At 42.2% G+C, this 25341-nt stretch overlaps 1 protein-coding gene and 1 long non-coding RNA gene across 5 annotated transcripts in view; one reads left to right on the plus strand and one right to left on the minus strand.

Moving 5' to 3' along the window:
* Positions 1-39: 39 nt before the first annotated feature.
* The window catches only part of LOC309657205, a 131518-nt gene continuing 106216 nt past the window's right edge, over positions 40-25341 (plus strand). For all 4 annotated transcript variants that reach the window (XR_014261693.1, XR_014261694.1, XR_014261695.1 and 1 more), the window contains exons 1-2: positions 40-171; positions 12869-13044. This is a non-coding gene — a long non-coding RNA (uncharacterized lncRNA). The remainder of the gene's footprint in view (positions 172-12868; positions 13045-25341) is intronic.
* AFAP1L1 (actin filament associated protein 1 like 1) overlaps positions 2276-25341 on the minus strand; it is a 75845-nt gene continuing 52779 nt past the window's right edge. The window contains 4 exon segments of the mRNA XM_082454107.1: positions 2276-4152; positions 6142-6270; positions 8258-8436; positions 10889-11053. Of these exon segments, the coding sequence (XP_082310233.1) occupies positions 4129-4152; positions 6142-6270; positions 8258-8436; positions 10889-11053 (497 nt within the window). The 3' untranslated portion in view covers positions 2276-4128.

A 25341-nucleotide genomic window follows, 5' to 3' on the forward strand; every position in this document is an offset into this window, starting at 1 on the left:
TTCGGCGAGTAGGTTGGTTTCCTGTCACAAGGGCGTGCGCTCTGTGCTAAGCGCGGAATTCGCGGCGACCAAAGGGAATAACTGCTGTACCCTCAAGGAGCTTACATGAAGTTATGCACAACAAACAATTGCTAACGCCCTATAAAGTCAAAATATGACCGGTGTTTAAAGGTGAGGGGCTTGGTGCTGCGGAAGCCTAGAGTACGATATGGCCGAGTGTGGGGCGTTTTCCCAAAGGAAATAACGTTTGAACTGAAAGCGGAATAATGAGTAGATGAAAAGAAGAGGCAGCTGGTTCAGGTAGAGGGAAACAGCATCTGCAAAATCAAGAGGGAGCGTATTGCGAGTAAGGCACTGAAGTACTTGAGGAAGCGGAGGAGCAACACAATACGGTGGTTAAGCAGGGCCAGAGCGCTTGAGGAATTAAAAAAGTCGAAGCCTGACTCTCATCTCCCATCACTCTTCCCTGCTTTTTTTTCCTCCAATTTCCCCTTTCCCCCCGACTTACTGTGTTTTAAAATGTGTATTTTCTCATTTCCCCCCACTAACGTGTCAGTTCCATTAGGGCAGAGATTTTTTTTTGTCTGTTCATGCTTAATGAACAGAGTGGAAACAGTGCCCTAATGTAGTTCAAGGTTTTTTTTTTGTCTAATGAACTTGAGTCTTACTCTGATTGCAATGGGAACATGTTACGATGCCTTTACGTGTTTAATGGGTCACTGACTGCTGTGAGGAGGAGATTGGGTCTAAGAGGTGGGGAGACAAGCTGTTGGACTGGTGCGTGCACAGAAGGGTTGTATTCTGTCCTGGGGTCTTCTCACCGGAGAGACCTTTGTAAACCACTTTATCTAAGGTCGCTACTGTTTTAGTTATGTCCAGCACTTTTGCTGGGTTTTGTTCGTTTTCTCAACTAGGGTATGAGCTTCATGAGAGTTTCTGTGTTGTTCACAGCAGTGATTTCTGACATCGAGTACAGTAGGTGCACATAGTAGATGTTCCAGCATTTGTTGAATGAATTAATGAAGTTGGATGGTGTCAGTGGAGACAGGAAGAAGTGGATGAATTTCAGAGAGATTTAGTAATGGAAAACTGACAGGTTGTGAGAACGGACTGGTGATTGGGGTTGAGGGCACTTGGAGTTGCCAGACTAGTCACTGGATAGTCCCTAATGTTAAAAAAAAATTTTTTTTAAGGGATGGGAAGTGTGCCTTCAACATTCTGAATCTTCGCCACAGGATGGCTTACTTGTACGGTAGCTATTTGGGTCATATTTTTTCTCTGCCTGTCTGTGAGTTCCATAAGGACAAAGCTAGAGTCTTCTGCATCCTTATATTCTATCCAGGGCCTAGCTCAAATGTGTTGTAACCAGCAACCTAATGTTTCCTTTTGGCCCTAGGAAAAGAACAGCATGGTTTAAGGAGGGATTATGATCCTCTTTTACATATGAGAAAACTGAGGCTCAGAGAGGTTGGTGAACCTGCTCAAAGACCCCCACTGAGGAGCCAGTGATACTAGAAATCTGATAGTCCAAACACTTTGCAGTGTTGGGGAGGATGGAACTTCAAGTCAACTTTAGAACCATGACCCTACACTTTGAAAAAACAACCAAACCAGAACTGGCATCCATGTTTTAGCCATTTTGTTACCACTTCTCTTAGCTAAGTTACACCAAATGTGCTGCATCCACTTATTCATCTATTAAGTGTTTGTGTTCTTCTGAATACTGCAGTGCAAGAGGAGGGGGAGACATGAGTGAAATAGAGCCTTGGAACTAAGAGGAGGGGAGTCCTAGGGTCAGACTTCATGTATTCAGGTGCCAGCTCTCCCACTTCCCAATTGTGGGCTTTAGCAAGTTACCTAACCTCTCTGGGCTTCCATTTTCTGAACTATGAAAACTGGGTTAATAGAACTTATCTCACAGGATTTTAGTAAAGATTAAAGGGATAATACCTAGAAAAGTAATTAGTTAGCACCAGGATCGGCTACATAAAAGGCAAAAGGAAAGTGTGGAGCCCGTTGTTCGAAATTACTAAGAGGGTAACAGCAGAGCAATAAACCAAGCACAGGGCTCTGCTAGGTGTGGGGTTGACTGCACAGGTTGTATGCCTGTGTAGCCAGTCATGGTTAACAGTGTCTGATGCGTGGTGAGTGCTCAATAAATGTTAATTATTAATTTCCTAGGGTACCCCCTCTCAAAGAGCCAAGATCTATTGACGGCAAAAGGCACTTAACCTCAAAATAACTACATAAGAAAGAATGTGACACACACTGCGGACACAGTTGGATTGTTGGGTGCCATTCCAGGACCCACATTTTAAAAAAGAACATTGACAATTCAGATTATGTGAACTCCTTTGTTACTGAAGACACTCAGGTGGAATCTGGATGAAAGCTGTCAGTTATAGATTGGTTGCCTTTTAGCTTTTGGTGGTTGTAATAACCACATGAAAGTCATTTCTTCTTCAGTGGAAAGGACACAGGATTTTGAGTCAGACGTTTCTTATCTAGCTAATAAGAAGAACCACTATGGCTGAACATTTCCTATTTTTTGGATGCTGTACAAGGTGTTTCCTGTGTATTAACTCATTGAATTCCCCCAGTAGTCTTGGGAGGAAAGTATAGTTGTTAACCGGGTTTTCCCCCAGTAGTCTCGGGAGAAGAGTACAATTGTTAACATGGTTTTCACAGGTAAGGAAAACAATCAGAGAGGTCAGAGTCACAGCTGGTAAGTGGCAGAGGCAGGGCTCAAGCAGCCTTGTCTGGATCCAGGCTCATTAGCCCTAAGTCTTATGTTCTGCCACTGGCAGCCAGGTGCTTTTGGTCAGGTTATTTTACTTGCTTTGGTCTCTAGCTACCTCAGAGGGTGATAAAGTTTGGGTGAGGCTCAAGTATGTAAAGTCTTAGGTAAGAAAAGTGTGTGCAGCCTCTAGCAAAGAGTCCAGAGGTTATTCTGGGATGTCTCTTCTTTCCCCTTGAGCTAACCTCTGAGCTCATACAGTTAAATGGTTTTATCCTTATTGGAGGGAAAGGTGGTAAAGACCTATAAAGTGCCTACAGTGTTGAGAAAGTAGTGAGTGGCGCAGTTAGGAGACTGCCTGGGACTTGAGGTCCTTGCTCCCCTATAAAAATATCAAGTGTCTGTAAAAGTTTAGCACTCCGTGGCAGAAATGAGCCACCATCCTCTTGGTTCTCCATGATAGTTTTACTTGATAGCAGGTATGAAAGGGCAGACTGGTGGGCCTCCAAGTGCAAGGTAAGGTTAAAGACAAGGAGTGTCACCTGGATTTATAGCCATAGCTCCCAGAGCCTGAGTGCCATATAAATTAGGTAGGGGACTTGATTGACAGCAAATGACCCCATCCTACAATGCCTGCAACATCCTGTGGACATTAGAAATCCATGCTTCTGTCACTGAGTAGCACTGTGAGCTTAAAGTATGTCAGCTGCTGAACCTCTCTTTGCCTGCTGAACCCCTCTTTGCCAGATCTCTGATTTGTAAACACTCAAATCAGGGATTCTGGATTCTGCATCATGAGGATTCTATAATCATGAGGAATGATTGTAGAATTTGCGTGATCTCTGTAGTTTTTGTTCACTTCATGCAAGTTAGGGATAATTCTATTGATTTCTCAGCCTGTTTATCTTGCCCAGCGGTTGTCAGTAATGCCCAGTATGAATCCATTCAGCACAAGCAGGATCAGATGATCAGGTCCTGTCTCTTCATACTGTACCACCAATGCCTCAGCACTGCCTTCCTTTTTCCTAAGGACTGGGAATGGGATGCTGAGAATGGGATGGAATGGCTTATTCACATATGCTTTCATTTCTTCTTTAGAAGGGAAAGCAAAGACATTTAACAAAACCTTTACGACTGTGCAGATTTCTGTCTCCCTCCACCCCCATTTCCACCCTCTGTAAAGTTATAAGGATGCCCTCCATTTCCCTCTTCTCTCCTACTTCTTCCCTCCCCATGTCCCCTATAATCATGCAGACAATAAAGGCTGGTCTTTTGGGTGCCCCAGAGAGTGTGGGCTACTTCCAGTCTTCTGATGTCTCCTTGTGAAAAAAGCATTTCTGCCTTGGATGGACAAGGTGTTATCTCCTTTGGATGAAATCCTCATCCTCTTTCTAGGTCTTCTTCATTTCCCATTCCTGAAGTACAGAAAGACAGGAAGTATCAGTTTGTTAAATATTCTAGTGTAACCTGCAGGATAAAAACATACCACTGCACCTAATTATATAAAGGTCTCCATGGCCAGATCAGAGAGTCATGGGTCCTAGTCCCACTCTCTTTCTTTGGCCTTGGGTAAGTCATTTCTCCATGCTGGGTCTCATCTCTAAGGGGGTTCAAACACCACAGTTTGTCTTTCTCAGACAAGGAAACTGGGGCCCAGAAGGAGCTGGGGAGTGGGGACTGCGTCAGTGCTTTTCCACAGCACCGTGGTTTGGGTAGGAGGCTGATGGGAGAGAGGCCAAAGCAGCTTGGTAAGGAAGGGTGAGGGCAGGCAACCCACAGGGCTCTGTTCGTTCTCCCAGGGCTGTCTAGGAGTTCACCTGAGATGAATACTGAAGTCAGGGCCAGCAGTGAATGGCTTTTTACCTATTAAAAATCCATGGCATTTCCAGCCAGCCCAGGAGGGGATAGGGTGAACCAGGGCAGAAGATGATGGTTAGAAAATTCTTGGTGGGAGGATTCTCCATTCCCAACCTCTCCCTCTCAGGTCTTCACCACCTTGACTGCAGTTGCTCAGGGCAGTGACCTAGGAGTCATCCTTGATTTCTTTCTTTTCCTCATCCTCCGCATCCTCATCAGCAAATACTTCTGCTCTGCCTCCAAAGCCAGCTAGTTACTGTCACCTCCACTAAACCTTTCTAATCTCTCATCAAGGTTACTTCTTCTAACTGATCTTTCTTATCCCCTCATCCATTCTCAACATAGTAGTCAGAATGATCTTTTAAAAATGTAATTCACATCTAAGAATTCCTTGGTCAGAATTTGCCAGTGACTTTCCATTATGTTAGAACAAAATCCAAAGTTCTTCCAGTGGCCTGCAAGGATCAAGGAGAAGCAAACTATGGCTCATGGGCCAAATCTGGCTCACTACATGTTTCTGTATGACCCACCAGCTATGACTTTTCAGATTTTAAATGTTTTTTTTTTTTTTTAAAATAGTTTTTTATGACACCTGAAATTTATATGAAATTCAAATCTCAGTGTCCATGAACAAAGTTTTATTCGGACACAGCCATGTTAATCATTCGTTTACATATTGTCTGTGGCTACTTTCCTGCTATGATGGCAGAGGTGACTTGTGAAAGGGACCATGTGTCCACAAAGCCGCAAATATTTACTGTCTGGCCCTTTCCTTTCCAGAAAAAGTTTGCTGATCTAGATGATCTGGCCTTCGGCTGGTTACTTCTCTAAACTCATGTCCTAATGCTCAGGTATTTGTTTTTCAGATCTACACTTTCTTATCTGCAATTCTGAAATCCAGAGAGCTCTGAAACCAAAACATTTTTTAAGTGTTCTGGCACAAACTCATTTAGTGGCAAAAACTGACCTGAACTGACATGAGGCTGTTTGTAATCTATTTATTCAATGTGGTGTGAATATTCATGTGTCTTGCTATAGAATTATCAATGTGTTTGCTTACAGAGTACCTCCTGAGAACTTGGGGTTTTTCATCATATATATTATATGCACCATATTACCTTTCTAAAATTCAAGAAGTTCTGAAACACAAGTTTCAGAGATAGTACTGTGGACCAGTATCATGGAGTGAGCTATGGACTTGGAAGAGATGGATTTGCATCCCAGCTCTCTCATTGATGCCCTGCGTAACCTTGGGCAAGTCCCTTCACTTAGTTTCCTCACCTACGAAATGGGGCCTTTCATGTCTCAAAACATATTGTAGGCTCAGAAACCAAAGCTTGTTAGAACTATGTGTTAAGAAAGAATAAGTAGGTTCTGAAGGAGATTTGAAGGTCTTGCCCTCTGAGCAAAGTTCTTGAGTTTTACTGCATGGATATATTGGCAGTTCTCTGCCTTTCTCACTAGCTGACTTTTTGGTTCTTGGTGAGGTTCCATAGAAAGGAAGCTTTCAGATCTCTGAATTTTGATTAGGTGATCTATGGCCGTACCTTGGCTTTTTGTAGCACTCTTCCTTGGTTGGAGGTTACGATGGATGGGCTCCTCTTCCGCAGCTCAGAAACACAATTGACAGGGAGAGGTTGCTCTGGGGCATCGTTCTGGGGTTTATTTGCAGTTTCCTGTTGATGACAAGAAATAGTTACATAGGTGAGGTCTAGTGCTCGCTACTTACACCCAGCCTGCCCTCAAAAGAATGCAAGTAGAAGGCACTGTGCAAACATGTCAGCATCAGACAGGGTGAGGGCTAAAAGATACTTGAGGGCCTTGGAATAAAGTTAATGACTAAAATTACTAAAATTAAAATTACTGAACCCTCACTATGGACCAGGTTAGCTCATCTAGCCTTTTCAATCCTATAAAGCAGGTACTATTATTATGTTGTCCCATTTTACAGATAAGGAAAATGAGGTCAAGTCACTGCTCAAGGCCAGAAGGCTGGTGAGTGAGACAGTTGGGATTCAAATCCCACAGTCCTGTCTCTTAACCTCTCTCCTGTATTCCTTCACATTTTCTACACTGCCTTTACTCATATTTTCCAGGTGATTGCTTAGTACCTTGCTGAATGTAGTTCCTTGAGTGTGACATACTAATGGCTAAGCCTGTAAGGAATTTAGAGAAGACCCTCTGTCTCCAAAGGCCATCACAAGGATCAAAAGTGGAGAGGAAAGCCCTGTGGAATGTGAACATCAGGGCATGCTGGTGGGAGGAAGCAGCTGGGATGAGGGAACCACTTCTACTCCTCCACCAGCCCTCTGTGACTCTGGGAAGTTGTTTTGTCCCTAGCCCCTAAGCCCTTCTTCTGTAAATGAGGTTGGAAATGCCCCACGGAGTGGAAGTGTAGGAGTGGAAGAAACTGCTCTGGCTTTAGAGTCATGAGGTGTGGCCTGACCTTGGACAGCAATAGGAATACTGTTCCCAATGACAACTCACATCAGACCAGTTATTTCATCTCTCTGAGTCTCCATTTCCTTGTGTAAAAGCAGGTATAACATTTATTCATTTGACAAACATTTATTGCACTTCTACTATTTTTCAGATTCTGAAGGACTAGGGCTATAATGATAAACAAAACAGACATAGTCCAGTTCTTAATACAAATACAATCTAGTGGGGGAGACAGAAAGTAAGGACATGAATATACTATATATACATGTATACATATACATATATTCACACACAAATTGTGGTTAAGTGCTATGAGGCAGAATAACAGATGGGACTGTTGTTAGTTTAGACCAGTGGTTCCCAAATGGGGGCAGTTTCGTCCTCCCAGGGGACATTTGGCAATTTCTGGAGACATTTTTGGTCGTCATAACTGGGCATGGAGCTACTGGCATCAAGTGGGTAGAGGCCAGGGATGCTACTAAATATCTTACAATGCACATGACAGTCCTACAAAAAATTATTGGCAGTAGTGCTGAGGTTGAGACACTGATACAGACTGAGGTCCGTGAAGTTCTCCCTGAGGACATCCCATTCAAGGTGATGGTTGCTGGGAGCATTAGAGATAATGGATTCAAAGCCCTGAGTACAGGGACTGGTACACTGGGGAACCTAGGAGAGGGCATGTGCCTGGTGGCTAAAGCAAGGCTCTGGAGTCAGACTTCCTGGGTTTGGGATCCTGTCTCCCACTTAACTGAGTGACCTTGAGCACGTAATGCAACATCTGAACCTTAGTTTCCTTGTCTGTCATATGGGGTGAATACACATAATACTACCTCATAGGACTGCTGCGAAGATTGTGTGAAATCATACAGGTTAAGATGCTGTACTGGCCTGTGGTAATTGAGCAATACAAATTTGTTATTCTTATTCAGTATTGTATATTATTATTATCAATAACCCCAAGGCCACTTCTAAGATCACATTCAGGATAAAAAGTCAAATAGTAGTGCTTCAGTGGAGAGAACACAGGCCAGAGAACTTGCTCCAAGAGTCTCTTTCATAGCTGTGCCACTTATGGCATGTTTCCTCTCCTCTTAGGGCCTCAGCTTTCTCATTTGTAAATAAGCATAACTCCTACCCCCAAAGAATGATCATGAAGATCTGTAGCATATGAGGGGATTGAGGAGCAGCTGCCCCTGGTGCAAAAGGGAGTAGACTCACCCCGCTCTTGTTCTTGCTGTTCACGGAGAGCCCCAGGGCTGGGCCCCCTGCCAGGGACTGCTGCAAGCGCTCCTTCACAGCCACCAGCCGCAGCTCCAGGTCGATACGGCCCTCTTCCTTCGCCCTACACTGAGCTTCCAGGGTGGCCAAGGCCTCTTCCAGAGCTTTTAACTTTGCCCCTGTGTCCAAAGACATCTATGAGATATAGCTGAGCCTGGTTTGGCCAGAAGCATCAGGGAGTTTGGCAGGGCCTCAGGCCCTAGTCTGCCTTCCCAGAGGGCCTTTCCAGGCCTCACTCCTTGTTAAGGGATGGACTTTGGACCTGGGGTTCCAGCTCCATGCAGGGGTGTGTGGTTTTTATCTGCCCAATACCCATTTCCCCATTCTCCTCTCATTCCCTGTAGTTTGGATGGGGATGACTTCACTCCTAGTTCAGGGGATTGGCACATAACTTAGACCTGGCCCATAATTATATCTCATTTTTTGGTCACAGTGGTTGGTTTAGGGATCAAAGCTGGTTCAATCAAAGTGAATCCCGAGGTGTTTATGGGGGCTATCGGGAAGAGAAGCCTCTCTGCTGGAGTGGCTGCACGGATTGGGTGACGGCTAGAGCTCTGTAGCCTTTATACCACCATGAGGGGCAGAGAATGAAACCAGTGTAGGGGAAGGCAGAAGCAAGAATTAGAGAAATATGTTTCCTGGTGACATCATTTAAGTCCCTGGACCCTGTTATATCTGATCACTTAAGTTTCCAATTACATTTTTCTTTTCATTTCTAAGCCAGTTTGACTTTGGTTTCTCTTACTTGTAACCAAGAATCATAACACAGGCTTTACATTGATCACAAGTTCCTGCTAGGATTTTGCTGCTTATTCAGTTTAAGCCAACAAACCTATATTAGGACCTTCTTCGTGCCAAGAGCTGTTTTGGATCTTACCACGTTTAAAGATTAGTTCCATTGTTTGTCCTGAGGAGGCTGCACTGGAGTGTTTTCTAGTAATGGTTGTTCTTTTCATTCATTTGTTCATTCATTCATTCATTCGTTCATTCAGTAAATAGTTATTGAGCGCTTGCTAGGTACCGGGCACAGTTCTGTGCCCTTGGGATATATCAGTGAACAAAACAGGCAAAGATCTTTGCCCTTATTGAACTTACAACTGTGTGTGTGTGTGTGTGTGTGTGTGTGTGTGTGTGTGTGTGTGTGTGTGTGAGAGAGAGAGAGAGAGAGAGGGAGGGAGGGAGGGAGGGAGAGAAAACAATATAATAAATATAATAAATCTAAGATGTCAAAAACTGATATGCTATAGAAAAAAACTGAGCAGGGCAAGTTTGGACAGTCAAGTTGACCTGCTCCATACCCTAGTTCTGACTCTTAGAAAGTTCTTTATATTGAAACCAAACTGCCTTTTTTTTTTTTTAATAATTTAAAAAAAATTTATTTTATCTATTTTTGGCTGTGTTGGGTCTTTGTTGCTGCGTGCAGACTTTCTCTAGTTGTGACAAGCGGGGGCTACTCTTCATTGTGGTGCGCAGTCTTCTCATTGCGGTGGCTTCTCTTGTTGCAGAGCACGGGCTCTAGGTGCGCAGGCTTCAGTAGTTGTGGCACATGGGCTCAGTAGTTGTGGCACGTGGGCTCAGTAGTTGTGGCTCACGGGCTCTAGAGCGCAGGCTCAGTAATTGTGGCACACGGGCTTAGTTGCTCTGTGGCATGTGGGATCTTCCCAGACCAGGGCTCGAACCCGTGTCCCCTGCATTGGCAGGTGGATTCTTAACCACTGAGCCACCAGGGAAGCCCAGAAACCAAACTGCCTTTATGTGCCTTCTTCCCATTGATTCTGGTTCCTAGCCACACAGAACAAGTCTTTAAGCCAGAACTTCTCAACCTGAGGCTCGTGGACTCCCAGGCAATCTATGACTCTGGGGGCACAGGAGCTCCTGAAATTGTTTGCAACATTGTGATTTGTGGGGGTTTTCTCCCTTAGGAAAGGGTCCATAGGTTCCATTAGATTCTCTTGGGGCTATGTGACCTTGGATGTATTCTTTATAAGGACAGGACCTCTGTTCCCTCCAGCATGTTCAGAAACCTCAGGCTGAAAGTGTGCTGAACTGCAGCTATACAGAGAATTCAACAGAAACACAGCAGAAAGTGGGGTGCAGAGGAGCCCAGGGCATGCAGGGCCTGCAGAGGTCACGGTCCTGGATTTCAGAAGAGGATCCTGGTAGTGTCACCATCCGTTATTCCCAGTACCTGAACCAATGTATCACACATTTGGGTGCTCAGTGCATATCTGTGAATGAATGAGTTAATGTGAGGTTCAAAGTATCTCTTCCATGATTCTAAGGCACACTCTGATTTTCACATTTTAGCATTTCTAAAATCAGATCTCATTTTACCACATTAAGTGTACACATTTGTACACTTTTTCATCTTCTCACTCTAAAAGCAGTTATTAAATCAGTGGCACTTCCATTAGTCAGGAGAGAGGATGATGATGAGGAGGAGGAGGAGGAGGGGGAGGAGAAAGGGGAGGAGAAGCCCACCTATTCCTGGTAAGAAACCAGGTGGCAGATGCCAGGGGAGGTGTCAAGGATGAGACCCCCTTGTGCTCAGGACCACACCCACATAGATACCTGGGCTGTTCCGAACGGCTTCCTTTAGTTCCCTCTTTTCCTGCCGCAGTGCCATCAGCTCTGTCCGGATTGTCTCTTTCTCTTTCTCCAGCTTTTCTTTTTCTACCAGGTACCTCCTGGCATCCTCCTCAGCTCGGTTCTTACCGTACTTATATTGATGCGCACCTGCAGAGATAAGGCAGGAAAAGGCCCTCAATTCTGAGCTCTGGTGAGAGTATTTGTGTGGTGTTAGCTTCTCTCTCAGCCTCAATCTGTCTGTCTATAAAATGAGAATATTTAGGTCTATACCCCTGGATATATTTAGTGTGAAGGAGAGGAAACAAGGAGCCAAAGGGAGGCAGTAGTGCACAGGGATGAGGAGTAAGGGCTTTAGAACCAGACAAATCAAGGTCTGTGTTTTCTTTTGCCCTTTACTGGTTGTGTGACATCAGGCAAAGTGAATGTGGTGTTTTTGTGCCTTCCCCCTAGGCTTTACTTTCCTCACTTGTAAATGTGGGTATCAATCAAATTTACCTCTTGGCATTGTGATAAGGTTTAAAAGAGATAATTCAGGAAAACTACTTAGTATAGTACCTGGCAAATAGTGCTTAGTAAATGTTAGATAATAATGTAAAACAAATTTTGTGATGCATACACACTTCGGTTTTAGAATTTTTTTTTAATAAATTTATTTTATTTGTTTATTTTCAGCTGCATTGGGTCTTTGTTGCTGTGCGTGGGCTTTATTTGTGGCAAGCGGGGGCTACTCTTTGTTGCCATGCGCAGGCTTCTCATTGCAGTGGCTTCTCTTGTTGCAGAGCACGGGCTCTAGGTGTGCGGGCTTCAGTAGTTGTGGCTCGTGGGCTCTAGATCTCAGGCTCAGTAGTTGTGGCACACGGGCTTAGTTGCTCCGCGGCATGTGGGATCTTCCTGGACCAGGGCTCGAACCCATGTCCCCTGCATTGGCAGGCGGATTCTTAACCACTGCGCCACCAGGGAAGTCCCACACTTTGGTTTTAAAAGGGCATTTTTATAGTTAACTCTTGGTACACATAAGATAAAGGGACAGCTACATGTAACTCATCTACAGAGAATTGAGAACTGTGGCTAAAGTCAGGCATTGCCCATTTTATTACTGAGAAATGGGTGGGGGGAGAGAGGGACCCTATAGTCTACTGTAGGCTCTACACTATGGTGGACAATAGCTACAAATTATCATGGCAAAAATTTATTGACCATTTACTATATACTATGCTATTTATATGCATTTCTATTTAATCCTCACAAAACTCACTATTATTAGCTCTACTTTATTGTTGGGAAACTGAGGCACAAAGAGGTTAGGTCTCACTGCTAATTATGGAAGAGCCCAGGTTTGGACTCATGTCTGTCTAACTCCAGCGTCCATGCTATGCAATACTGCTTTAGCTTGGGCAAGGTCATAGTCCAACCTCTCAGTGAAAGTTTTATTTATATTTTTATGCTACAGACAGCCACACATAGTCCTTTGTAGGTGGGGTGTGGAGCGATTCCCATGGTTTGCTGATAATTGGGGGTCTTGTCTCTCCAGCTCTGTAGGGATTGCAGTGGTCACCCATGACCTATGCAAAAATCAGTTCCTGCTACAACTACCCTGCAGTTCAAGCCTCATTATAAATAAAGCATGGAGGACAGAGAAGGGGACGCATGGCTCCCCGTACTTCCCAGTTACACAATGGCATCCCAAGGGAGTTGGCTCTCAGACTTTTGGATTTTATAGACTGGTAAAATAAAAATAAATAGGGATACCAACAAAGGGTTGTCACCATTATGTTGTATCGGATAAGGACCTTAAAACTACCAGTATTATTATTCCCACTATTTTCTATTTATTTTCTGTGTTAAAATAATATTTTAACATCCTGAGTTGGACACAAATGTACAATAAGTTGTTTATACTGAATAGCATTAACTTTATGAAAAACTTTATGCACTGTGCTTATTTTTCTCATTTCATTGCAGATGAGTAAAAACTTCCTTAGGGACCAAACCAGCAAGTAGACTCAGCTTTGGGAGCCATTACCCTGGTCCACCTTGATGTGTCAGCACAACAGAGAGCAGCTTACTTCATACCCAGCCCTGTAATGCTTGAGTCACTCAAATGGTGGTAAAGAGGCAAACTAGATTGTTTCTAATCGGTAAGTTTTAAGGAGCTACAATTCTGTGGGTCTTATAGCATTAGTGATAAAACAGAACTGCCCAAGCACCTTCCAGAAAAATCTGGGCCTCCATAATGAAGGAAAAAAGGAATATTTAGTGTCCAAGTTAGTAATGTAACTAATACATAAATGTTGTAGTATGTATCAGTACTTCATTCCTTTTTATTGGTGAATAATAGTCCAGGTGATCTTAGGGGGAAACCTTCCATTGTGTCTGATGAGAAGTCAGCTATTAATGTTATTGGGATCCTTTGTAAGTGATCAATTGATTTTCTCTTCTGCTTTCAAGATTTTCTTGTCTTTGGCTTTAGCATTTTGAGCATGATGTGTCTTTCTTGGATCTCTTTGCCTTTATCCTACTGGAACTTCACTGAGCTCCCTGGATATATAAATTAATGATTTCAATAAATTTGGCAACTTTTCAGCCATTATTTCTTTTAATATTTTTTTATGCTCCTTTCTCTTTCTTTTCTCCTTCTAATGCTCCCTTTATGCATATGTTAGTGCACTTAATGGTGCCTCATATTTCTCTGGGGCTCTGTTTTCATTTTTCTTTGTTCTTTTTTCTCTCTGTTATTTGGAATGCATAATCTCTGTCGATCCATCTTCAGGTTTACTGATTCTTTTGCCAGTTCAAATGTACCCTTGAGCCATTTGATAGGACATTGTCATCTTCCTTTCCTTTCCTTTTTTTTTTATTAACTAAAGTTCATACTTTATTAGATTTACTTAGATTTTACCTGATGTCCTTTTTCTGTTGCAGAGCTACTACATTACATTTAGTCATTGTATCTCCATAGGCTCCTCTTGGCAGTGACATTTCTCAGATTTTTTTTTCTCCCAGTTTTATTGAAATCATAATTGACATATAGTACTGTGTAAGTTTAAGGTATACTGCATAATGATTTGACCTACATACATCATAGAATGATTACCACAGTAAGTTTAGTGAACATCCATTATCTTGTATAGATACAAAATTAAAGAAATGGAAAAAAATTTTTTCCTTGTGATGAGAACTCGTAGAATTTGCTCTTTTCACTTACATATATTATGTACAACAGTGTTAATTATATTTGTCATGTTGTGTATTGCATCCCTGGTATTTATTTATCTTGTAACTGGAAGTTTGTACCCTTTGACTGCCTTCATCCAGTGTCCCTCTCTGTACCCCCTGCCTCTGGTAACCACAAATCTGATCTCTCTTCCTATAAGTTTGTTTGTTTTTGAACTGCATTTGACCTACCGTATTATATGTTAGTTCCTGGTATACCTCATAGTGATTTGATATTTCTATACATTTAAAAATGATCACCATGATAAGTATAGTTACTATCTGTCACCATACAAAGATATTATATAATTATTGACTATATTCCCTGCACTGTGCATTTCATACCCATGACTCATTTATTTTATAGCAGGAAGTTTGTGCCTCTTAATCTCCCTCATCTTTCTCCTCCCCCCATTTTCCTCCCCTTTGACAACCACTTGTTTGTTCTCTGTATCTCTGACTCTGTTTCTGTTATGTTTGTTTTGTTTTTTAGATTCCACATATAAGTGAAATCATATGTATTTGTCTTTCTCTCTCTGACTCATTTCACTTAACATAATACCCTCTAAGGCCATCCATATTGTTGCAAATGGCAGATTTCATTCTTTTTAATGGCTGAGTAATATTCCACAGTATATATATATGTCACATTTTCTTTATCCATTCATTTTTGTTTGTTTGTTTTTAAGTTTTATTGGGATATATTTGATTTACAATGTTGTATTAGTTTCAGGTGTATGGCAAAGTCATTCAGTTATACATATACATATATTAATTCTTTTTCAGATTCTTTTCTCATATAGGTTATCACAGAATATTGAGTAGAGTTCCCTGTGCTGTACAGTAGGTCCTTGTTGGTTATCTATCTTATATATAGTAGTGTGTCTATGTTAATCCCAAGCTCCTGATTCCCCCCCACCTCGCCCACCACATTTCCCCTTTGGTAACCATAAGTTTGTTTTTTTGTTATCTGTAAGTCTGTTTCTGTTTTGTAGATAAGTTCTTTTGTATCATTTTTTTAATAGTAATCTTTTATTTATTTATTTATTTATTTATTTATTTATTTATTTTTGGCTGTGTTAGGTCTTCGTTTCTGTGCGAGGGCTTTCTCTAGTTATGGCACGCGGGGGCCACTCTTCATCGCGGTGCGTGGGCCTCTTCACTATTGTGGCCTCTCTTGTTGCGGAGCACAGGCTCCAGATGCGCAGGCTCAGTAGTTGTGGCTCATGGGCCTAGTTGCTCCGTGGCATGTGGTATCTTCCCAGAACAGGTATTGAACCCGTGTCCCCTGCATTAGCAGGCAGATTCTCAACCACTGCGCCACCAGGGAAGCCCCTGTATCATTTTCTAAAAATTAGATTCTACATATGAGTGATATATGATATTTGTCTTTCTCTGTCTGACTTAATTCACCCAGTATGATAATCTCTAGATCCATCCATGTTGCTGCAAATGGCATTATTTCATTCTTTTTTATGACTGAGTAATATTCCATTGTGTATATGTACTGCATCTTTTGTATCCATTCCTCTGTCAGTGGACATTTAGGTTGCTTCCATGTCTTGGCTATTGTAAATAGTGCTGCACTGAACATTGAGGTGCATGTATCTTTTTGAATTATGGTTTTCTCCAGATATATACCCAGGAGTGGGATTGCTGGATTACATGGTAGTTCTATATGTCATTTTTTAAGGAAACTCTGTACTGTTCTCCATAGTGGCTGTACCAATTTACATTCCCCCAACAGTGTAAGAGGGTTCCCTTTTCTCTACACCCTCTCCAGAATTTATTGTTTGTAGACTTTTTGATGATGGCCATTCTGACTGGTGTGAGGTGATACCTCATGGTAGTTTTGATTTGCATTTCTCTAACAATTAGCGATGTTGAGCATCATTTCATGTGCCTCTTGGCCATCTGTATGTCTTCTTTGGAGAAATGTCTCTTTAGGTCATTTTGCCCATTTTTTTGAAAACATTTTTATTGGAGTATAATTGATTTACATTGTTGTGTTAGTTGATGCTCTATAACAAAGTGAATCAGCTGTACATATACATATATCCCCATATCTCCTCCCTCTTGCGTCTCCCTCCCACCCTCCCTATCCCACGCCTCTAGGTGGTCACAAAGCACCGAGCTGATCTCCCTGCGCCATGTGGCTGCTTCCCACTAGCTATCTATTTTACATTTGGTAGTGTATATATGTCAATGCCACTCTCTCACTTCATCTCAGCTTACCCTTCCCCCTCCCCATGTCCTCAAGTCCATTCCCTACGTCTGCATCTTTATTCCTGTCCCGCCTCTAGGTTCTTCAGAACCTTTTTTTTTTTTTTAGATTCCATATATATATGTGTTAGCATATAGTATTTTTCTCTTTCTGACTAATTTCACTCTGTATGACAGACTCTAGGTCCATCCACCTCACTATAAATAACTCAATTTTGTTTCTTTTTATGGCTGAGTAATATTCCATTGTGTATATGTGCCACATCTTTATCCATTCATCTGTCGATGGACACTTAGGTTGCTTCCATGTCCTGGCTACTGTAAATAGTGCTGCAATGAACATTGTGGTACATGACTGTTTTTGGGAGTCATGGGGGATGGCTGGATCATATGGTAATTCTGTTTTTAGTTTTTTAAGGAACCTCCCTACTGTTCTCCATAGTGGCTGTATCAATTTACATTCCCACCAACAATGCAAGAGGGTTCCCTTTTCTCCACACCCTCTCCAGCATTTATTGTTTGTAGATTTTTTGATGATGGCCATTCTGACTGGTGTGAGGTGATACCTCATTGTAGTTTTGATTTGCATTTCTCTAATGATTAGTGATGTTGAGCATCCTTTCATGTGTTTGTTGACAATCTGTATATCTTCTTTGGAGAAATGTCTATTTAGGCCTTCTGCCCATTTTTGGATTGGGTTGTTTGTTTTTTGATATTGAGCCACATGAGCTGTTTGTAAATTTTGGAGACTAATCCCTTGTCGGTCACATTGTTTGCAAATATTTTCTCCCACTCTGTGGGTTGTCTTTTCGTTTTGTTTATGGTTTCCTTTGCTGTGCAAAAGGTTTTAAGTTTATTTAAGGCCCATTTGTTTATTTTTGTTTTTATTTCCAGTACTCTAGGAGGTGGATCCAAAAAGATATTGCTGCGATTTATGTCAAAGAGTGTTCTGCCTATGTTTTCCTCTAAGAGTTTTATAGTATCCAGTCTTACATTTAGGCCTTTAATCCATTTTGAGTTTAATTTTGTGTATGGTGTTAAAGAATGTTCTAATTTCATTTTTTTACATGTAGCTGTGCAGTTTTCCCAGCACCATTTATTGAAGAGACTACCTTTCCTCCATTTTATAGTCTTGCTTCCTTTGTCATAGATTAGTTGGCCATAGATGTGTGGGATTATTTCTGGGCTTTCTACCCTGTTCCATTAATCTGTATTTCTGTTTTTGTGCCAGTACCATACTGTTTTGATGACTGTAGCTTTGTAGCATTGTCTGACGTCAGGGAGCATGAGTCCTCCAGCTCTGTTTTTCTAGCTCTGTTTTGGCTATTCGGGGTCTTTTGTGTTTCCATACTAATTAAAAAAATTTTTTTTTCTAGTTCTGTGAAAAATGCCATTGGTAATTTGATAGGGATTGCATTGAGTCTGTAGATTGCCTTGGGTAGTATAGTCATTTTGACATTATTGATTCTTCCAATCCAAGAACATGGTATATCTTTCCAACTGTTTGTGTCATCTTTGATTTCTTTCATCAGCGTCTTATAGTTTTCAGAGTACAGGTCTTTTGTCTCTTAGGTAGGTTTATTCCTAGGTATTTTATTCTTTTTGACGTGATGGTAAATGGGATCGTTTCCTTAATTTCTCTTTCTGATCTTTCATTGTTAGTGTATAGAAACGCAAGAGATTTCTGTGTATTAATTTTGTATCCTGCAACTTTACCAAATTCATTGATGAGCTCTAGTAGTTTTCTGGTAGCGTCTTTAGAATTCTCTGTGTATAGTATCATGTCATCTGCAAACAGTGACAACTTTACTTCTTCTTTTCAGACTTGGATTCCTTTTATTTCTTTTTCTTCTCTGATTGCTGTGGCTAGGACTTCCAAAACTATGTTGAAGAAAAGTGGCAAGAGTGGACATCCTTGCCTTGTTCCTGATGTTAGGGGGAATGCTTTCAGCTTTTCACCATTGAGGATGATGTTAGCTGTGGGCTTGTCATATATGGCCTTTATTATGTTGAGGTAAGTTCCCTCTACGCCCACTTTCTGGAGGGTGTTTATCATAAATGGGTGTTGGATTTTTGTCAAAAGCTTTTTCTGCATCTATTGAGATGAACATATGGTTTTTATTCTTCAGTTTGTTAATGTGGTGTATCACATTGATTGATTTGTGGATATTGAAGAACCCTTGCATGCCTGGGATAAATTCCACTTGATCATGGTGTATGATCCTTTTTTTTTTAAAAATAAATTTATTTATCTTTTTATTTTTGGCTGTGTTGGGTCTTCATTGCTGCACATGGGCCCTCTCTAGTTGCGGCGAGCAGGGGCTCCTCTTCGTTGCAGTGGCCTCTCTTGTTGAGGAGCACGGGCTCCAGGTGCACAGACTTCATTAGTTGTGGCATGTGGGCTCAGTAGTTGTGGCTCGTGGGCTGTAGAGTGCAGGCTCAGTAGTTGTGGCACACGGGCTTAGTTGCTGCACGGCATGTGGGATCTTCCCAGACCAAGGCTCAAACCCATGTCCCCTGCATTGGCAGGTGGATTCTTAACCACTGAGCCACAAGGAAAGTCCAGATCATGGTGTATGATCCTTTTAATCTGTTGCTGGATTCGGTTTGCTAGTTTTGTTGAGTATTTTTGCGTCTCGGTTCATCAGTGGTATTGGCCTGTAATTTTCTTTTTTTGTGGTATCTGTGTGTGGTTTTGGTATCAGGGTGATGGTGGCCTCATAGAATGAGCTAGGGAGTGTTCCTTCCTCCGCAATTTTTGGGAATAGTTTTAGAAGGATAGGTGGTAACTCTTCTCTAAATGTTTGATAGAATTCGCCTGTGAAGTCATCTGGTCCTGGGCTTTTGTTTGTTGGATGTTTTTAAATCACAGGTTCAATTTCAATACTTGTGATTGGTCTGTTCATATTTTCTACTTCTTCCTGGTTCAGTCTTGGAAGGTTATATCTTTCTAAGAATTTGTCCATTTCTTCTAGGTTGTCCATTTTGTTGGCATGTAGTTGTTTTTGGTAGTCTTTTACGATCCTTTGTATTTCTGTGGTGTCAGTTGTAACTTCTTTTTCATTTCTAATTTTATTGATTTGAGTCTTCTCCCTTTTTTTCTTGATGAGTCTGGCTAAAGCTTTATCAATTTTGTTTATCTTTTTTTTGGCTGCACCACGAAGCTTGTGGGACGTTAGTTTCCCAATCAGGGATCGAAGTCAGGCCATGGCAGTGAAAGCTCTGAGTGCTAACCACTGGACTGCCAGGGAATTCCCAATATTTTTTCTTTGTCTTTAATTTTTGTCAGTTTGATTAATATGTGTCTTGGCATGTTCCTCCTTGAGTTTATCTTGTATGGGAGTCTCTGTGCTTCTTGGACTTGAGTGGACTTCCCTTTCTCACGTTAGGGAAGTTTTCAGCTATAATCTCTTCAGTTATTTCCTCAGGCCCTTTCTCTCTCTCTTCTCTTTCTGGGACCCCTGTAATGTGAATGTTCATGCGTTTAATGTTGTCCCAGAGATCTCTGAGACTGTCCTCATTTCTTTTCATTCTTTTTTCTTTATTTTGTTCTACAGCAGTGATTTCCACTATTCTGTCTTCCAGCTCACTTATTCGTTCTTCTGCCTCAATTCTGCTATTGATTCCTTCTACTGTATTTTTCATTCCAGTTATTGTATTGTTCATCTCTGTTTATTCATTATTTTTTATTTTTATTTTTTAAAATATTTATTTATTTAATTGGTTGCACAGGGTCTTAGTTGCGGCAGGTGGGCTCCTTAGTTGCGGCACGTGGGCTCCTTAGTTGAGGCATGTGAACTCTTAGTTGCGGCATGCATGTGGGATCTAGTTCCCGGACCAGGGATTGAACCCAGGCCCCCTGCATTGGGAGCACAGAGTCTCATCCACTGTGCCACCAGGGAAGTCCTTGTTTGTTCTTTAAATTTTCTAGCTCTTTGTTAAACATCTCTTGTATCTTCTCAATCTGTGCCTCCATTCTTTTTCTGAGATCTTGGATTATCTTTACTATCATTACTTTAAATTCTTTTTCAGATAGGTTGCCTATCTCCACTTTGCTTAGTTGTTCTTCTGTTTTGTTTTGTTTTTTTTAAATATTTATTTATTTATTTATTCATTTATTGGCTGCGTTGGGTCTTAGCTGAGGCACGCGGGATCTTTTGTTGCAGCTCACAGGCTTCTTTCTAGTTGTGCCACACAGACTTCTCTCTAGTTGTGGTGCACAGGCTCCAGAGTGCGTGGGCTCTGTAGTTGTGGCACGTGGGCTCTCTTGTTGTGGCATGAGGGCTTAGTTGCCCTGCGGCATGTGGGATCTTAGTTCCCCAACCAGGGATCAAACCGGCATCCCCTGCGTTGCAAGATGGATTCTTAACCACTGGACCCCCAGGGAAGTCCCTCTTTTGGGTTTTTATCTTGTTCCTTTGTCTGGAACATATTTCTCTGCCATCTCATTTTTTTCTAACTTTCTGGGTTTGTGGTCTCCTTTCCACTAGCTGCAGGAGCATAGATCCTCTTGCTTCTGGTGTCTGCCCCTGGCCAGTGAGGTTGGTCCTGAGGCTTGTACAGGCTTCCTGGTGGGAGGGACTGGTCCCTGCCCACTTGTTGGTAGAGATGGGTCTTGTCCCTCTGGTGGGCATGGCCATGTCAAGGGATGTGTTTAGAGGTGGCTGTGAGCTCAGTATGGCTTTAGGCAGCCTGTATGCTGATGGGTGTTCCTATCCTGCTGGTTGTTTGGGCTGAGGCATTCCAGCACTGGAGCCTGTAGGCTGTTAGGTAGGGCCAGGTCTTGATGCTAAAATGGCGACCTCTGGGAGAACTCAAGCCAAAATATTCTCTGGGTCCTCTGCCACCAGTGTCCTTGCCCCCTCATTGATCTACAGCCGACCCCTGCCTCCCCAGGAGACCCTCCAAGACTCGTAGTAGGTCCAGCCCCAGCTCTTATGGAGTTACTGCTTTGTTCTGTGTCCCAGTGTATGGGAAACCTTGTGTGTGCTCTCCAAGAGTGGAGTCTCTGTTTGCCCCAGTCCTGTGGCACTCCGGCACTCAAGCCCCGCTGGCCTTCAAAGCCAAATGCTCTGGGGATTCCTCCTCCCGATGCCAGACCCTCAGGCTGGGGAGCCAGACATGGGGCTCACGACTCTCACTCTTGTGGGAGAACCTCTGCGATATAAATATTGTCCAGTTTGTGGGTCGCCCACCTGGTGGGTATGGGATTTGATTATGTCATGAAATCGCCACTCGTAGCATCTCATTGTGCCTTCTTCTTTGTCTTTGGATGTAAAATATCTTTTTTGGTAGGTTCCAATCTTTTTTGTTGATGGTTGTTCAGCAGTTAGTTGTGATTTTGGTGTTTTTGTGAGAGGAGGTGAGCTCAAGTCCCTCTACTCCGCAATCTTTTCCGGAATCGAGGGGCTGCTTTTAGTTTGTATGCTTGCTGCCTCTTTCCTCAGCATATGCTGGCAGTTATCCCTTTGATATGGTGTGTGCAGGTACCGTGGCCTTTGCACTCTCCTGGGATAGTGGGGGCAGGGCTTGGCGCCTGCTCAGGGGTCTCTTAGAGGCGGCTGCTGTCCATGCATTCCCAGGACAGTGGGGGCAGGGCTTGGCACCTGCTCATAGGTCTCCTAGGGGCGGCTGTTATCTGTGTGCTCCAGGGACAGCGGGGGCAGCTCTTGGCGCCTGCTTATGGATCTCCTAGGCATGGCTGCTATCCACGCATTCCTGGGACAGTGGGGGCAGGGCTTCTATCCATTCATTTCTGATGGGCATTTAAGTTCCTTCCATATCTTGGTTGTTGTAAATAATGCTGCAATAAACATAGGAGTGCATATATCTTTTCTAATTGGTGTTTTCATTTTCTTTGGATACATACTCGGAAGTGGAATTGCTGGATCATATGTCAGTTCTATTTTTAATTTTTTGAGGAACCTCCACACTGTTTTCCATAGGGGCTGCACCAATTTGCATTCCCATCAACAGTGCACAAGAGTTCCCTTTTCTCCATATCCTCACCAACACTTGTTATTTGTTGTCTTTTTGATAATAGCAATTCTGACAGGTGTGAGGTGATATCTCATTGTGATTTTGAGTTGTATTTCCCTGATGATTAGTGATGTTGAGCATCTTTTCATGTGCCTTTTGGCCATCTGTATGTCTTCTTTGGAAAAAATGTCTATAGTCCTATACCTATTTTTTAATTAGATTGTTTATTTTTTTGATGTTGAATTATATGAGTTCTTTGTATATTTTGTATATTAATCTGTTATTGGATATAATATTTGCAAATATTTTATCTTATTCAGTCAGTGGCCTTTTTGTTTTGTTGATAGTTTCCTTCACTGTGCAAAAGCTTTTTAGTTTGATGTAGTCCTGTTTGTTTATTTTTGCTTTTGTTTCCCTCACCTAAGGAGACATATCCAAAAATATTGCTAAGACCAATGTCAGAGAGTGAGTGCTTATGTTTTCATCTAGAAGTTTTATGGTTTTAGGGTCTTACATTTAAGTCTTTAATCCATTTTGAGTTTATTTTTGTATATGGTTTGAGAAAGTAGTCCAGTTTGATTCTTTCACATGTGATTGTCAAGTTTTCCCAACACTGTTTATTGAAGACACTGTCTTTTCCCCATTGTATTTCCTTCTCTCCTTTGCCATAGATTAATTGCCCATATAAGTGTGGGTTCATTTCTAGGCTCTCTGTTCTGTTTCGCTGATCTCTATGTCTGTTTTTGTGCCATTCCCATGCTGTTTTGATTGCTGTAGCTTTATAGTATAGTTTGAAATCAGATAGCATGGTATCTCCAGCTTTGTTCTTCTTCCTCAAGATTGTTTTGGCTCTTTGGCATCTTTGTGTTTTCATACAAATTTTAGAATTATTTTTTCTAGTTCTGTGAAAAATGCCATTGGTATTTTAATAGGGATTGCATTGAATCTGTAGATTGTCTTGGTTAATATGGTCATTTTAACAATATTAATTCTTCTAATCCATGAGCCCGGTATATCTTTTCATCTCTTTGTGTTGTCTTCAGTTTCTTTCAACAGTGTCTTATAGTTTTCTGAGTATAGGTCTTTATCTCCTTAATTAGATTTATTCTGGGAGATCCCTGGTGGCCTAGTCGTTAGGATTCTTGGCTTTCACTGCTGCAGCCTGGGTTCAGTCCCTGGTTGGGGAACTGAGATCCCACAAACCACGTGGTATGGCCAAAAAAAAAAAAAAACCTATCTAAGTTTAAAAAAAGAGATTTATTCCTAGGTATTTTATTCTTTTTAAATGTGATTGTAAATGGGATTTTTACTCTTAATTTCTCTCTCTGATAGTTCTACGTTAGCGTATAGAAGTGCAACAGATTCCTCTATGTTAATTTTGTATCTTGCAACTTTACCAAATTCACTGATGTGCTCTAGAAGGTTTTTGGTGGTGTCTTTAGGATTTTCTATGTGTAGTATCATGTTATCTGCAGTGACAGTTTTACTTTGTACTCTCCAATTTCTTCCTTTACTTCTTTTTTTTAAAATAAATTTATTTATTTTCATTTATATTTATTTTTGGCTGCATTGGGTCTTTGTTGCTGTGCACGGGCTTTCTCTAGTTGCGGCGAGAGGGGACTACTCTTTGTTGCGGTGAGTGGGCTTCTCATTGTGGTGGCTTCTCTTGTTGTGGAGCACAGGGTCTAGGAGCGTGGGCTTCAGTAGTTGTAGCACGCGGGCTCAGTAGTTGTGGCTTGCAGGCTCTAGAGCACAGGCTCAGTAGTTGTGGCGCACAGGCTTAGTTGCTCCATGGCATGTGGGATCTTCCTGGACCAGGGCTCGAACCTGTGTCCCCTGCATTGGCAGGCAGATTCTTTTTTTTTTTTTTATTAATTAATTATTTTTTTAATATTTATTTTTGGCTGTGTTGGGTCTTCGTTTCTGTGCGAGGGCTTTCTCTAGTTGCGGCAAGTGGGGGCCACTCTTCATCGCGGTGCGCGGGCCTCTCACTGTCGTGGCCTCTCTTGTTGCAGAGCACAGGCTCCAGACGTGCAGGCTCAGTAGTTGTGGCTCACGGGCCTAGTTGCTCCGTGGCATGTGGGATCTTCCCAGACCAGGGCTCGAACCCGTGTCCCCTGCATCGGCAGGCAGATTCTCAACCACTGCGCCACCAGGGAAGCCCGGCAGGCAGATTCTTAACCACTGTGCCACCAGGGAAGCCCCCTTTACTTCTTTAAGCATGGTTTCCCTTAGTTCTTTGAACATATTTACAAAGGGTGCTTTGAAATCTTTGTTAAATTCCATATGTGGGTCCTCTCATAGACAGTTTCTGTTGCCTGCCTTTTTCCCTCTGTATGGGTCACACTTTCCTGTTTCTTCGCATGTTTCATAATTTTTTTTTGAAAATTGGACATTTTATATAATATATCGTAGCATCTCTAGGTATACTGACCCCTACCCCCCACCAGATTGTTTATTTGTTTAGTGACTTAGTTGGCTCTTTTAGTGAAGTACTTTTCTCCCTGCAGCGTGAAGCCTCTGATGTTGATCCTGAATGGGTACAGCCTTAGGGATCACACCCAGCTGTTAGGCTCCACTAATTGTCAGCTGATTCCTCTATTTTTTAAAAATATTTATTTATTTAATTTATTTATTTTCCTTTTTTTTTTTTTTTTGCTGCATCAGGTCTTAGTTGCAGCACATGGGGTCTTCGTTGAGGCATGTGGGATCTTTTTGTTACAGTGAGCGGTCTCTTTGTTGTGGTGCTTGGGTTTCTCTCTAGTTGTGATGTGCGGGTTTTCTCTCTAGTTATGGTGCGAGGGCTCCAGAGCGCGTGGGCTCTGTAGTTTGCGGCATGTGGGCTCTCTTGTTGAGGCATGCAAGCTCAGTAGTTGTGGTGCACGGGCTTAGTTGCCCTGCGGCATGTGGAAACTTAGTTCCCCGACCAGGGATCGAACCCGCATCCCCTGCATTGGAAGGAGGATTCTTTACCACTGGACCACCAGGGAAGTCCCTGCTTTATTGTTTTTGACAATGCT

The sequence above is a fragment of the Balaenoptera physalus genome (genome assembly GCF_965194825.1).
Source record: "Balaenoptera physalus genome assembly, chromosome: 3".
Lineage (NCBI taxonomy): Eukaryota > Metazoa > Chordata > Mammalia > Artiodactyla > Balaenopteridae > Balaenoptera > Balaenoptera physalus.